The sequence below is a fragment of the Bombyx mori genome, chromosome 22 (assembly GCF_030269925.1).
Source record: "Bombyx mori chromosome 22, ASM3026992v2".
NCBI lineage: Eukaryota > Metazoa > Arthropoda > Insecta > Lepidoptera > Bombycidae > Bombyx > Bombyx mori.
In genome coordinates, this window is record NC_085128.1 from 4,921,023 (window position 1) to 4,936,916 (window position 15,894).

At 37.2% G+C, this 15,894-nt stretch overlaps 1 protein-coding gene and 1 long non-coding RNA gene across 3 annotated transcripts in view; one reads left to right on the plus strand and one right to left on the minus strand.

Moving 5' to 3' along the window:
* The window catches only part of LOC134200953 (uncharacterized), a 75,870-nt gene extending 75,732 nt beyond the window's left edge, over positions 1-138 (minus strand). The window contains exon 1 of the long non-coding RNA XR_009976085.1: positions 4-138. This is a non-coding gene — a long non-coding RNA (uncharacterized LOC134200953). The remainder of the gene's footprint in view (positions 1-3) is intronic.
* LOC101745586 (folliculin-interacting protein 2) overlaps positions 1-15,894 on the plus strand; it is a 32,756-nt gene that overhangs the window by 983 nt on the left and 15,879 nt on the right. The window contains exons 1-6 of one of the 2 annotated variants that reach the window (XM_004931925.5): positions 177-438; positions 1,226-1,415; positions 7,123-7,235; positions 8,218-8,405; positions 10,006-10,116; positions 10,882-11,045. In XM_004931925.5, the coding sequence (XP_004931982.2) occupies positions 428-438; positions 1,226-1,415; positions 7,123-7,235; positions 8,218-8,405; positions 10,006-10,116; positions 10,882-11,045 (777 nt within the window). In that variant the 5' untranslated portion in view covers positions 177-427. Of the gene's footprint in view, positions 1-176; positions 439-1,225; positions 1,416-7,122; positions 7,236-8,217; positions 8,406-10,005; positions 10,117-10,881; positions 11,046-15,894 lie in introns of those variants that run through there. The other variant, XM_004931924.5, reaches the window with a different exon arrangement.

A 15,894-nucleotide genomic window follows, 5' to 3' on the forward strand; every position in this document is an offset into this window, starting at 1 on the left:
AACCGTTTTCAGTGGTGCCGTGCCAGACGTTAGTTGCGCCGATCTGGATGGTCGTGTACAGGGTCGTGGTTCTTAACATCTGTTTCGTTGACGATGTCGACGCAAGCCACTCTGGCACTACTTGCACTACAATGCCGCGGCGGAACATGTGATTAGAGTGCGGGGCGCGGGCAGCGGGCGTAGGCGAACACGATCACGTCACTAGTCGAGGGGCGGGTCGGTCTCTCTGTTTACTTATTATTTACACGCGAACAGGCTCTATTACACCAGCACATTCCATAATATACAGACGCTTGTTCTTTGTATTGTCTTAGTGAACTTAAACTTTACTGTTGCATTTTTTTGTGTGTTTAATATTGACTAGTTGTTACCATAGTGATTTTATATGGAACAGCTGTGTGGCCAGCTGGACCGAGCATGATATAAAATGAAATTTAGGTAATTAATTTATTTTGTGTAGTTTCTCTAAACTAGTTTTGTCGAGTAAAAATACCTCGTGTCAGTGTCTTGCATAGAACAGTGTAAACTTGGTGTCTTTTGCAATAGTTACATGACAAGTGATGCTAATCAACCAGTGACAATGATAGTCCAAACCTGTTTGTTTTAAAGAAAAATAAATTTACAATGTCTTAGAAGCTGAGAGAAAGTTCTATTGTTTACCTACTTAAGCAATAAGTAATGACTGTAGTGTGCAGCAAACCTTATAATTAGCATATAATTATGATGTATTTGGTTAAAGTCATTATTATAATAAATTTAGAAATTATCTATAAAATCCTAATGATGATAAAATCAGATGATTTTAAATGATAATATATATTATTTATTAATAGTGGATTTTTATATTTATTTACATTGAGGTATAGAGGTACAGAATCAATAAAACTCATACCGCCACTATATAACTAAACTAATGAGGGAGAACTAGTCAAAGAGGTCTAGCTTATATCAAACCTTAGACATTTGTGTATTCCCTACAAGCATTAACAATAATAGATAGCAGTTTGGCTAGCCCCCTGAAATATCGGAGACCAAAAATTTAATAAAATCCCAATGTACAAAATAGTCTGTCATAAGATATCCACTGTTGAAGAATTACCTACCTCCTTATTTAAATAGTGTCTTGTTTGTATTGTATTCACCATTCAGTGTTGGTATCAAAAGCTATTTAAAAAATGCTTAAAGGACAGGACTTAAATGTTTCAAAAATATGTTTGTTCCTCAGGTTCTGCCAAATAACTTCAGAGCAAGTTCGATTGCTTTTATTTAAAGAGTGTGACTGGAGAGGCAGGAAGATTCTATTTGATTCCTCATCCATACAAAAAGTACCTGCCGGCAAAAATGATAAGCCCACATTCAGGCAGACAGATGAGTTGCCATGCATTGTCGAGGTCACAGATGGATTCAGTTATTTGGTAAGTTTTACATAATTTATAGTTTCAAGTTGGAGTCAAAGGGATGAGTTTCCAAGTGATGTATCTATGCCAACGTTCAAATCTCAAAGGCACTGCAGTTTCAAATTAATAAAGTCATATAATTAATCTACATCTGTGTAAATTATTATTTGTGTAATTGCTGTATAATTGAGACATAGAATGTAGTCTCAAGGTGGGTAGTGGCATTTACATTGTGATATCTATTCAGTGATAGCAGATTTAATGCGGCATCATCATATACAATGATTAATACTAATTGGTTTTTAGGTAATTTTTACACATTGCAAACATTCAGTTGCTTAAAAAAATATAAAAGTAAACTATAAGTATTAAATATGTTCTAATGAATTAGAAGATACTAATTACCTAACATTAGCAAAAAATAAAATGAAAAAATTATTACAAGATCAAACTGTAAAAATAGTTTTAATTAAGTAATTATTAATTGTAGTATCACAAACAAATTGATATGTCACTATGTTACATTTATATATAATATAATAATATTTCTTTTGAGTTTACAAAACTTTTTGTCCTTGTTGTAGTATTTAATTGATGGGTCTTGTGGTTTTTGTCATGATACTGAGATAACATTTATCTAGGTTCAAGTTTATTACTATACTTTCACGAAAGTATTAACCAAATGAGGCTTTTGCATTTTGAATGATGCTCAAAGCAATGAATCAGCAGGAAAACAAACAGACTAGCAGAAAGAAAAAAAACTGTAAATTATACCCAATTTACAAGTATCCACAAATCGCCATCTCTTAAAAAAAATGAGTTCATCTGAATATCTTAGTTATAATATCACCTTTCTATCGGAAGGGTATATATCACCTAAATTTTTTATTTATATTATAGTTTTCCAATGTCCTTCATACATGCTCCATTAGAATATCCGAATGAATGACAAATTCTCGAATATTTTTCTCCGCCATTGACGGAGCGGTACGCTCGATACGGCTCGATACGACGGTCGATATTAAATCCATAGAGATTGAAACATACCACTTTGGAATTTACGTCTTTACTTTATTCCAACGTTAAGTAGATAATCGTGATTGCATTAATTCTAAAGCAAACATAGAACATTAAAAACTATATGATAACGTCAATTGTCCGTGTGGGTGTGTATAGTAATGAAATTTTATTGTTAGTTTGTGTAAAGTATATACATATGTATTTTAATAACTATCTAATTATATAGGTGAAATCCTATTTGGTTTAAGCTACATCTTTGCTACTTTACAGGAGACCCATTTAAAGTTTAAAATTTAGAAAAATATCATGACAAAAACACTTCTTCAGCCATTTGAATGGGGTAAATATACTGAAGCTCGATTAAAAACGTTGAATTGTTGTTGCTGATACCAAATAAAACGGACCTTTAGTTATAAAGTTAGGTACAAGTAGAAAGTTGTCGTGACCTAAAGGATAAGACGCCCGGATTCGTATCTTGCGATGCACCGGTCTTCGGATCCCGCAGGCGGATACCAATTTTTCTAATGAAATACGTACTTAATAAATGTTCGCGAAATCAACTTCGCAAAATTACAATTTGCGTAATTATTGCTGGTAGGGCCTCTTGTGAGTCCGTACGGGTAGGTACCACCACCCAGCCTATAGTCTATTTTTTTAATTTTTATTTGTATTTACTTACACTAAAGTTCATAAAGTGTTAGATACACACGAGTCTGGGCTTATGCTATCGCGTCAAGTTAAAGTGGTTTAGATTTCTTCTAGCTTACAGTACTTATTTAGTAGTTTAAAAATTATTTGCTTGCTACATACATATACTGTACGTACACATTTCGCACACCTCGCCGACTTTGATATTTCGATAAAAACAAATTCATAGATTTGTTTTTTATTTCTAATTCAGTAATTTTCATTACATATCTTCCTCTACAAATCATCGTGTTGTGTTGCAATTTATAGAATACACGTAACTTCCAAATTTTAATGTATGATTATGGTTACTCGTAGTGCCAATTGCCGCCGAGTGCGTGCTTTGACAGAATAAATAGAAAGTGTTTAGGTCGAATTTGTTAAGCGAAATTTGACTACGGAATTTAACATGAAATAAAACAGACTTCAACAGATTAAATGAAAATATTATCAATGTAGTCGAAGTCAAAGGAGTATGCATTATTACGTATATCTCAAAAACTACTCTTATATCTTGATAAAATTTTGATGGAACTACATGAAAGGCATCAGCTTTCAAAATAATATAGTCGCCGTGGCCTAAAGGATAAGACGTCCGATGCATTCGTATCTAGTGATGCACCGGTGTTCGAATCCCGCAGGCGGGTACCAATTTTTCTAATGAAATACGTACTTAACAAATGTTCACGATTGACTTCAACGGTGAAGGAATAATATCGTGTAATAAAAATCAAATTCGCAAAATCATAATTTGCGTAATTACTGGATTACTGGATTAATTAGGACCTCTTGTGAGTCCGCATGGGTAGGTACCACCGCCCCGCCTATTTCTGCCGTGAAGCAGTAATGCGTTTCGGTTTGAAGCGTGGGGCAGCCGTTGTAACTATACTGAGACCTTAGAACTTATATCTCAAGGTGGGTGGCGCATTAACGTTGTAGATGTCTATGGGCTCCAGTAGCCACTTAACAGATGGGCTGTGAGCTCGCCCACCCATCTAAGCAATAAAAAAACCTAGAAAAAATATTCTGAGGACACATAAAGAAAAGAATGAAAACAATAGTCTAATTGAGAAATTTTCTTCTTTTTGAAATAGGTTTACAAAAAAATAAACTTAACAAAGAATACGAAATAAAACCTACGTATATCATAAATCACTCCTAGATTAAAACGTCCATACAAAAAATTGTATCTTTATGATACTTCTCTTTACTGTTATAAAAATAAACGAACGGATCTTTATTCGTTACGATCACAAGACTCAATTCGTTCATAAATATACACTTGCGCGATCTAAATTTAGACCACTTAATATGTTAGACATTTCCATTGCTCTACCTTATAAGGAAGATGAAGAATTGATGGTTGTGTACTCGAGCTTTTAGTGCTGTTTAGTTGGACACTAATTAATGGACGCTCTAAGAAATTTTCATACGGTTATGACTATTAGTCAAAAAAAGCGCAAAGTTGATATTTTTAAAACATTTCGTGTAGCGCAAAAACGAAGGCAGCCTACTTTTATTGTTTAATTTAGCGTTTATTTAAATTGCCTTGAAGATTGAATTTTATTTAAAAAATTTATTCCTTTGGGTAGGAAAACGAGTTCATGGTGTAGGTATCTGGCATTAAGTGCTTATAGGTATAGGTACTCGGTGGCGTTATAACAAGAATGACACTAACTACCAACACCTACTGGTGGTAGGACCTCTTGTGAGTCCGCGCGGGTACGTACCACCACCCTGCCTATTTCTGCCGCTTCTTCTAACGCGGTCATTTAATGTTTTATCCCTATAATGACAACGTGCAGAGCGCAAGTTTTCACGATCCCCCTTGGGGACCTCGGAAAATTACTTATTTGAATCCCAGCATATTGGTCTTACTTGAATATGATGTCTGCCATAACATTCCGGACGCTCTCTCTCCCTCTCTCTCTATCGCTCTCTATATTCGTTCAATTATTTCTGAGTTGTCGAATATATTAGAGTTTTCGTGGTAACGGACAAAGTCTCATTTATCGTACGGAATCACGTGATTCGAATCGTAACAATTGTTCTTATTTATAGTTTTGTACACCTGCTGTCGTCCAACTGTGCAGACATGAATGGAACCTGCTTTTAAAATGTAACGGCTAATTACTTACTGTATTTCATTTGTTGTTATCTCGTGTTAATTTTGAGTGAAAATTTGAGTACGGTAACGTAAACTATACGGGTCCCTTGCCTACTAAATAATGTTATTAGTAAAATATTACAACGAATTGAATATCGCGACAATTGTATTTAAATATTTTTAGTGAAGTTTAAGGTCCTTTGTGTGTCTGAGTTATGACAGTTTTTCGAATGAGTTTCATCTTCTAGTGCAGTGCTGTAAAACCACAATGCAGGCCTTGTTTAAAGACCCTATTGCTATAAATTTTATAGACAGAATTGTTTATGACAATTAATAAAAAAAAAACTACGCACTTATTATTACAGCATGCGTCAAATCTAAAACTGAAGTAACGACCCGTCCAGTCTGTCGTATCAATTGAAGCTCATAAATAGATGCAAATTAATACGATCTTTTCGCGGGCTTTTTAGATATCCGAAGCTATATCTATATAATAATATGCAACATGTTCTTAAATAAAAATTATTGGAACGTTTAATGAAATAGCTTACTCCTGTCCTACTATTAATTTTACTCCTTTAAGATGTAAAGTAAATTAGTATTAGCTTGAAACCCCTCAAAAGTAAATCAGTATTAACTTGCTTGGGAATGTAAAGTAAATTATAATTTAAAAAAGGTACCGACTTTGTTACATGCATATATATATTATATATTAATACGTGAAGCAAAAACTTTGTACCCCTTTTTACGAAAATTGCTCGGACGAAGTAGTATGAAATTTCCCACACTTATAGAGAAATATAAAGGAGAGGTGCAGGTATTAATATTTTTTTAAATTATGCATTAAAATACTTTAAATCAATTAAAAAGAGCATTACACACACTACCATGTATTTGACACACACACGCAAGCATACTATTTCTTTATTGTCAAACTTTTCTTATTGCTTACAGTCTGTAGTCAAATTAAATATTGTTGGTCTTTATTAATATTTGTCTAAAGTGTGGCGAAATCTGTGATTATAAAAATATAATAAAATAATCTTTGACGATAGAACCATAATAATGTTGAAACTTATAATTTCAATTAAGTACAGTCGAATTTCGACTACCGGGCGACCACTAGTGTATATAAAATTTCTTTGACACAAAATTGTTGCGTGGGTTTAGCAAAGCTATGAATGTAAAAGTATTTTTAGTATCAAAAATGACGTACGTATACGCACGCATTTTGTTTTGTTGACAACCTGTTTTGTATATCACAACCAGTTCTTTGATGTTTTGTAAAAAAATTTGATGTATATGTATAGTTTTGAGTTAAATTATTATTAATTATTGATAACGACTCGATTGTATACGAAATGTTGTCGTTTAAGGGGTGCCCGTGAAGATAATTCACATAATTTTGTTAGTTCATCACACTTTTTAATTATCTCTAAATCTCTATAATGCTTCATAAAAAATTAAATAGTATTCAACATTTTCATTTACTGGTGGTAGGACCTCTTGTGAGTCCGCGCGGGTAGGTACCTTCGCCCCGCCTATTTCTGCCGTGAAGCAGTAATGCGTTTCGGTTTGAAGGGTGGGGCAGCCGTTGTAACTATACTGAGACCTTAGAACTTATATCTCAAGGTAGGTGGCGCGTTTACGTTGTAGATGTCGATGGGTTCCAGTAACCACTTAATACCAGGTGGACTGTGAGCGCGTCCACCAATCTAAGCTATAAAAAAAAAAACATTTCAAACGACGAATTCATCAGCATGCTTATGAAGAGATATTCAGACCTAATCGCTGATGCGCAAATTTAATTTTTTTTTTAAATATATTCTGTTTTTTTTTTTAACTATGTTTATGTATTATTTATTTATTAGTATGTAGTATGTATTGTTTAACTATGTTTTTTTTGTTCAGTACAAGGGTCCGTCGTCTGACGCGAGTGTCCTCGGTGAGATGATATTCGGTGCCGTCGCTATGAACTGCAGGAATGTTTCATTGAAAATCCATGTCATGGACGAACCTAGAAGGTAAATAAATATTTTGTTCCAACACTTTAACTTAGAAAAAAGTTTATTCAAGGGTTGACTTTGAAAGAAAGACCAGAAGAGATCAAAGGAAAGGATATCCGACCGTTTATGCATCGAGTATCTGCCGTTGCTACTAGCCTGTCACCTTCAATTTCGTGACGTCATCAATTACTACTTCACTGCCGTTAAGAGGAAACACGCATGCTAAAAGATCTGAAGCGAGACTTTTGAAAAATTCTATTGCTACCTCTGTTAAACCTTCCTGATTAGAGCACCAATAGGAACAAATGTAGCTCTGAGTGTAAAAGAAGTGATAAAAAAAAGGGAACATGTCAAGCACGGTCATCCGTTGTACCCGAATCTACGCTTACCTTGTACAGGTTCCACAGCAATGACGCAGGTTCAACTCTAACTGAGCACTCGCAAGAAGCGATTAACGACGTGCTTGAGAGCAGTACTCATCTGCGGAGGTGGTGGTTCTTGGAGCCTTTAAGGCTCACCACCAAGAATGGTTGGGGTGTAGAACCACTGACCTCCCGGGTCGGGCTGCCTATGATTTCGCCTTGTCCTATGGCTTCTCTCAGCTAGTGACATAGCCCACGCGTATCCCAGATATTGAGGAGCACGAGCCTTCTCTGTTGGACTTTCTGACGATTACTGATTCAGCCGGATACAGTGTGGTGGTCGACGCTCTGCTTGGATCGTCTGATCACTGCCTTATCCGTGCTGTCATACCACTCTCTCGTCCTGGTCGTCGAATGACGACCGGGTATCGAAGAGTTTGGTGGTATATGTCAGCAGATTGGGATGGGTTGCGTGAATTTTACGCATCCTTCCCATTTTCTTTTCCTCTGCTGAATCCGACGTCTGTGCGGACCGACTTTTTGATAAAAATATTTCTTTTGAAACTAATGTTAATATGAATTTATAGTCGTACCATAGCAACCGACGGCAGGTAACGGTAAAATGTTTTATATAACAGATTAATGTGCACGAAAATATTCTTCGTGCCTACATCGCGACGTATAAGCCGAGGAGAAAGGAAAAACGATAGGCGCGAGGCAGAGAGCTGTAGCTACCTCAGGAATGAATCTAAGCCTCTAAACGTGCCTACGATGAATGAAGAGGGAGCTCTCTCGTTGAGCTCCTCGATGGGGAGAGGGGATTCAGGTAAGATTTAAATAAAATTAACATTTCGTGTCTTGAGGATCTGGAGAAAAAAAATCGAAGACGTGTTGAAATAATACTTGACATTAAAATGCTTAATACAAGAATGGCTCTAAAAAGTATAGTCGGGTCAAGGCCCCAAGAAAAAAAACCACACACGAATCCGAATAAAACCGATTTTCGCAATAAGCAGAACCGATGAGTGTCTCTGTTCTCGAAACTTATTCTTAACGTTTCATTCGGATTACTATATCCGTTTTTTTCTTTAGCCAGAAAATGGCGGCTATGCCATATCCGTTTGTAAGTGGTTTACCAGGCTAATAACATGTCATTATGATTGTTAAGCTTACGAAAAGGACTACGCCCGATAGTGAACGTCCGATTATAGATATCATATATATTGAAGGTCAAACAAATTAGCCGGTTCTGTTTCTTTTTTTTTTGTAGTTGTTAATAACGCGAAATTACGTCGGATTTGAAACAGCTTTCTGTAAACAATGTCAGTTCGTGCTCGTTATAAATTTCTTGATAAAAACGTTTTATGAATCCGTGCATAAATAAAAACGTAATCGTAAAAGGGTTTTTAATAAATTTTAATTAAAAGACACGTTGGCTCAATGCTTGGTGATGGATATGGCCGGTCGTTAGGCAAACCTTTTTATTGTTCTAAACTGGCAAACGACTTTATGGCACGGTGTTAGAGCAAAGTTACAACGTGACCACAACCGCCCAGTTTTTTTATTTTTTTTTTATTGCTCGGATGGGTGGACGGGCTCACAGCCCGCCTGATGTTAAGTGGTTACTGGAGCCCATAGACATCACAACGTAAATGCGCCACCCACCTTGAGATACAAGTTCTAAGGTCTCATGCATAGTTACAACGGCTGCCCCACCCTTCAAACCGAAACGCATTACTGCTTCACGGCAGAAATAGGCAGGGTGGTGGTACCTACCCGCGCGGACTCACAAGAGGTCCTACCACCAGTAAAAGTTTGAGATAAACATTTAATATTTCAAGTAAAACATAATAATGTTCGTCCTTTAGTTGACTGATTGGTGAAAAAATAGGCTCATCTAAGTGTATGTTGTAATTTTAATTTATAAATTTATTTAATAAAATTTACGTTTTTAATTTTACTCGCAAAATGTTATTTTCTGTTTGTGTGGAACACGTTTGTAAACACGTGTTTCTTCTGCTACATATGGATTTACCTCTGGAGGGGCATTGGCTAGTCGTTAATTAAATTTTTAAATATGTCATTTTTTATTTTTATTGCTTAGATGTGTGGACGAGCTCAAAGCCCACCTGGTGTTAAGTGGTTACTGAAGCCCATAGACATCTACAACGTAAATGCGCCACACACCTTGAGATATAGTTCTAAGGTCTCAGTATAGTCACAACGGCTGCCCCACCCTTCAAACCGAAACGCATTACTGCTTCACAGCAGAAATAGGCGGGGCGGTGGTACCTACCCGTGCGGACTCACAAGAGGTCCTACCACCAGTAATTACGCAAATTATAATTTTGCGGATTTGATTTTTTATGCACGATTATTATTTGCAGTATGTATTCCCTGAAATGTTTTTGTGTTATGGGAAACAGGTTTTTGCGGGGACAGTTCACCGTACAGCAGTCTCGGTTCGACGCACGATTATTTCTGTATGTTCGAAAACTGCGATGGGAGACCTCAGGAAGACATATATTCTCTTCACTGTGAGTATTATATTAAACTAATAAAACTACATTTATGTATGCATTCCATTATGTTCATTGAGACGTTGCGATGTTGAAATGTTGTCAAAATATTCCGAAATGCTATAAATGTGCCCAAATAATTTGTATGAAGTTAACTAGGCGGACAATGCAAAGAAATTTACGCAGATGACTTTCGATAAAAGTGTTCGTGGTCAGGTTATGCCTCTGAAATTTGCTGATGCCTGTTTTTTTTTCTTTTTTTCCTACTTAAGCTGATGGCCTTGGGAGGCCATTTCAGCGTAACCCTAACAAGTAGGTGAGTTGGCGAGTATCAAACCTGACGACGTTGCTAACATTAACCCTAGCAAGAGCAGTGCTTCGCAGAATTTACTACTAGATCGGAAACGTGACCCACTGAGATCCCGCGAGAAACTCAGTGGGCTTTGTCTGTGGGTTAATTTTAATTTACTCGTCGAGCCCTTCGCCGCAAGCGACGGGTTTGACGAGAACGATGACTGGTGCTTAAGGTACCTAAAAGCACCGTTAGTGGATCGGGAGGATTCGAAATGATGTGTTTTGAACGACGTCGACTTCTTACCATTTGGTCCGCAGGATCGGGAATGTAGTTTCAGGCGGTTAGGATGAGAGGTTTTTCGTTTTGTGCCGCTTTCTCGAAATGGGGCACTGATGCCGACTGTAGGTACTTACTGATGAACCACAAATTTATTTGCCTTCGAAGGCAACAAAAGGTTACATTCGTTACATGGATTGTTTTGTCCACAGACCCACCCGGACGGAAACTGAGCATATCGAGTAACGGTAGCTGGCAGCGTAGGACCTTCCAGAACATGGCAACGAGATTCGACCTCGGGCACAAGAGTTCCAGCTCCCTTAGCGTCCCGACTGCCTTCAGTAATGGAACCAGCGCGACCAGCTGTGACTCTCAGGTCAGTAACGAGTGGACGAGCTTCCGCTTCTAGTGGGAAATTGCGTATCCTAAACAAAAATGATCCCATCTAAGGCCCAGCTTATCGTTCTCAAATGTTTCAACTCCAACCATACGATTCAGTAGTTATGGTCACCAACCGCTAAATGAATGCTCGAGAAAAGTGTTTGGCTAATCGAAATATTACCAAAATCGATACACAAATTCAAAGTCAAAATACTAATAAATTTTATGTATCACATTTTCTGTTTTGTTTCGTTATCGATATTTTGAAAAAAGAACAGATTATCTCTAAAAAGTTTTTATTGACAACACTAAAACTCGTTAGTCACTTTAACAAATAAAAAAAAGAAAATCGATTAACAAACAAAAGAGAAATTGTAATTGTTTTCTCTTTGTCTAAATATGTAAATATAAATAAAATGGAGATAGACTGTCCAACAATAAATATTTAAAATGATAAAAATGTTAAAAATATTACTTTTTCCAAGAAAAATATTAAAGAATATTCGTGAAAGAATGTTCACATGTTTACATGAGGATAAAATAAGTAAACAATAGTATTTTTAGTTGTGATTTGAATATCGTCTAACACATTTATAAAGAATTGTTTATAAAAAATGACTAGGTTTTAACACATAATTACTGTGGTTAACCAGTTTGCTTTTCTGAATCAATTTCCCTGAACGAAGATTGAGTAAAAAAAACTCTTTATCAGCTTTATCAGTAGTATTTCCGGTCGCCAAATATAGAACATTGCTTGTGACTAGCAATTGTATCAAAAATTTTTTACACTGGGTCTTTAGCACATTCTTCCTAGCGTGCTTTCTTGTGTCTCTTTATTTTTTTTTTTAAAACTCAATTCCGTTAACTTCAAACACGTAATTTTGAATATGGATTATGATTAATTTTTATTTTTATTTTTTTATTATTGCTAGATGAATGGACAAGCTCACAGCCCACCTGGTGCGAAGTGGTTACTGGAGCCCATAGACATTTACAACGTAAATGCGCTACCCACCTTGAGATATAAGTTCTAAGGTCTCAAGTATAGTTACAACGGCTGCCCCACCCTTCAAACCGAAACGCATTACTGCATCACGGCAGAAATAGGCAGGGTGGTGGTACCTACCCGCGCGGACTCACAAGAGGTCCTACCACCAGTACCAGTATAAAACAATTTTGACATTCTTATATTTTTACCTCGAGAGCTTGAGTTTGCTTGTTAAACGTTGGTCTATTGTATGATAATACGATAATGTTTTATTATGTTAACGTCCAGTCCAGCGATGTCTGCCAGTTTTTCTCCATGCTTATTCGTTGGTAGCCTATCGGGTTATTCCAGATTCGCGCGGACGGGTAGGTGAGCTAATGGGCTTAACCTGAGAGAATTTGCTAACACTAGCCCTAGTATGAGCAGTGCTTCGTAGAATATAACATCGGATTGGAATCATGACCTACTGAACAGATCCGGCGGGAAACATAGTGGGCTGTGTGTATGGGTTAGTTGGCTCGTCGAACTTTTCGTCACCTGCCACTTACTTCCTCTTCACCCATTCAAGCTTCAAGCCACTTGCTTGCCTGCATTGCAGTAGTATTCCCTTTTCACTTTGCATTGGCATATTTTAATTTGGAGCAATGTAATGCGTTCTGCTGGGGCTAGGCAAAGCTGGAACTGTAATTATGCTATACAAATTGAGACGTGGTTGAGAAATGGTTAACTTGATCTTTACGGAGGCTGGTAACAACTTAACATCAGATTTGCGTCGCAAAACAATAATATTTAGTTTACAAAAAATAAAAATAGTGTTGAAATGTTCAAAAAGAGTCGGAACACTTAGGGGTGGGGCCCCCCTGTAGTCTCTTCCGGCGGTCTCTTTTTCTACTACGTAATGAATGATTCTAAATATAACTCAGCCCGATGACGTGAGATCAGTATTTTCGCAAACACTCTGATGGATTTAAAAAAACATTCGATTTCGGCTAAACGATAACCTAATTCCAGTTTATCACGTGGCTTTGTGATCACGTTGCTAGCGTGTTGGAGGTACCAGTTTATTTTTGCAAGTACCCGTTAATGTGCTATTTAATTTTGAGTGTTCGAAGTGCTGAACAAAAATAGCTCCTTTAAAGTCCAACGTTAAATGGATTGACAAGTTTATTTAAGCATTGTAAACAGCTTGATTTTAAAATGTATGCTTTGGTGATTTAATACAAGAAAAGATACTTTCATGATATGTGGGTTTTTTTTTTAATTTTTTTTTTATTGCATAGATGGGTGGACGAGCTCACAGCCCACCTGGTGTTAAGTGGTTACTGGAGCCCATAGACATCTACAACGTAAATGCGCCACCCACCTTGAGATATAAGCTGTAAGGTCTCAGTATAGTTACAACGGCTGCCCCACCCTTCGAACCGAAACGCATTACTGCTTCACGGCAGAAATAGGCAGGGCGGTGGTACCTACCCGCGCGGACTCACAACAGGTCCTACCACCAGTAATTACGCAAATTATAATTTTGCGGGTTTCACTTTTATTACACGATGTTATTCCTTCACCGTGGAAGTCAATCGTGAACATTTAGTGTTACTATAACTCTTGATCATCATCATCATAGTCTGATACTCTTGGCAGAGCAGTCGTGGACATGTGGAATCCTTGTTTATTAATAAACTCTTGATACGTGGTCGTGAAAAGCCAAGACACATTTTTTTGGTCATTGTCATCAGTAAAATGTTTTAAGGTTCAATAATTATAAATGTTGCCTAAAATCCCGGAATCTTTTGCTGCATCTGTATTAATCAAAGAGTTTAAAGAGAACCTGGAAAATTATGTCAGAGGTGTTTCGCTCTTACGAATGCTATCTTTCCTGGCGTATCAATGGATCAATAATCTCGGCAGCGATCAGCTGGGGAACTTAATTGAAATCGATTGCCTTATTACTTTTTGTGGCGGATGGGAAGAATCGAATTAAGTACCCACCGACCTCTGGGGCAGTACAGTGGGTAATGTGTGACTATTACCCACTTGAAAACCTGTTAGCGCTGTCAACCTTGATGCCTCGTAGTTTTTTTTATTTTTTTATTGTTTAGATGGGTGGACGAGCTCACAGCCCACCTGGTGTTAAGCGGTTACTGGGGCCCATAGACATCAACAACGTAAACGCACCACCCACCTTGAGATATAAGTTCGAAGGTCTCAGTATAGTTACAACGGCTACCCCACCCTTCAAACCGAAACGCATTACTGCTTCACGGCAGAAATAGGCGGGGTGGTGGTACCTACCCGTGCGGACTCACAAGAGGTCCTACAACCAGTATAAGTATATTTCAAATAAGAGGGGGCAACGGTTGTTGCAAAATTCGGAAATCATCATGAAATTTATATCCAAGGCGGCTATGCTTACAAAGCATTCGTTCCAAAATGGATTCGTCAAAATTGGCCCAAAAGCTTTTGCGTAATGCTCAAACGTGCAAAATTTTATATAAATCACGATTTGGAAACAAGGACACAACATAAATTCAAATATCGTTGTTTGTTTTTTAAAATTCAACATTCATTTTATTGTCTTGCAAACTGAACATTACGCAGTCATATTGTAGTATTTTCCTCGGTTTTCGCGTGTCATAGACATAATTAAAACTACTTTTACGGCTTAATCACGCGTTTTTTATTGCCATTTTATTATTTTGTTCTGTGTGAAACGTGAAAGTCTTCTTTTTTTTTTCTATATAATAATTGATAGTAATTAGCATGGTTTTCAAATGTCGACGAATAACATCTTAGTCGGCCGCGACCAAGAAATCTGTGGAATATTCGAAATGTCGAAAATAATACTGGTACTTTTTTACTGGTGGTAGGACCTCTTGTGAGTCCGCACGGGTAGGTACCACCGCCCCGCCTATTTCTGCCGTGAAGCAGTAATGCGTTTCGGTTTGAAGAGTGGGGCAGCCGTTGTAACTATACTGAGATCTTAGAACTTATATCTCAAGGTGTGTGGCGCATTTACGTTGTAGATGTCTATGGGTTCCAGTAACCACTTAACACCAGGTGGGCTGTGAGCTCGTCCACACATCTAGGCAATAAAAAAAAGAAAATAATAATAGGAGGAAAATAAATAAAAAAAGCAATAGAAGTAGTTCCAGTCATATTATGCTTTCATGATATTAATTTATTATTTATTTACAAACGGCTTATCTGTCATTATCTGAGGGTGAAGCGCGTGACGGCTTCGTCACATGAGTGACCGCTATCGTTGTCATGTGAGCAGAGATAACTAGTCAGGCCTACAGCACCAGACTGTAAACTGCGATATCGCTGCATTATTGTTGACTCGTATTCAAGTCCTTAAGATTGTTGCGAACTAACCATTTTTTCAACTTCTCACGTCATTGAGGAAGTGCAGAGACAATACGCGCAAATCTTAATTTAGTTATCAGCGTCTAGTCTGCCTTTGATACATAATTCTCAATTTCTTTGGTACATCGGCAGAAGGTAGAAGATAGGAAAATGGATAAGGAAATGGAGGTGCCACTCCAATGTATGATAGTGAGCTAGCAGTAGCCAGAGTAGGCCGCGGTCGCATGCTGGTTTGTTCTGGTTCACAGCGGAATATTATCATGAAGAGCTTCGGTTTTTTGTTACTGTTGGTCAAGCGAAACAAGTGTGTTCTGGTAACAGAGGAAGGATGGACATGCTTCTAATATGTACAATAATGATTTCGACCTTATGGCCGAAATTCACTGCGTGATGACCTCGGTGGTCGCTCAGTAAGAACACTAGTAAATTATCGGTAACATCCTTGATCTAAATCATCGTAGCTACATCACTAATTAAATTTTATACTGGT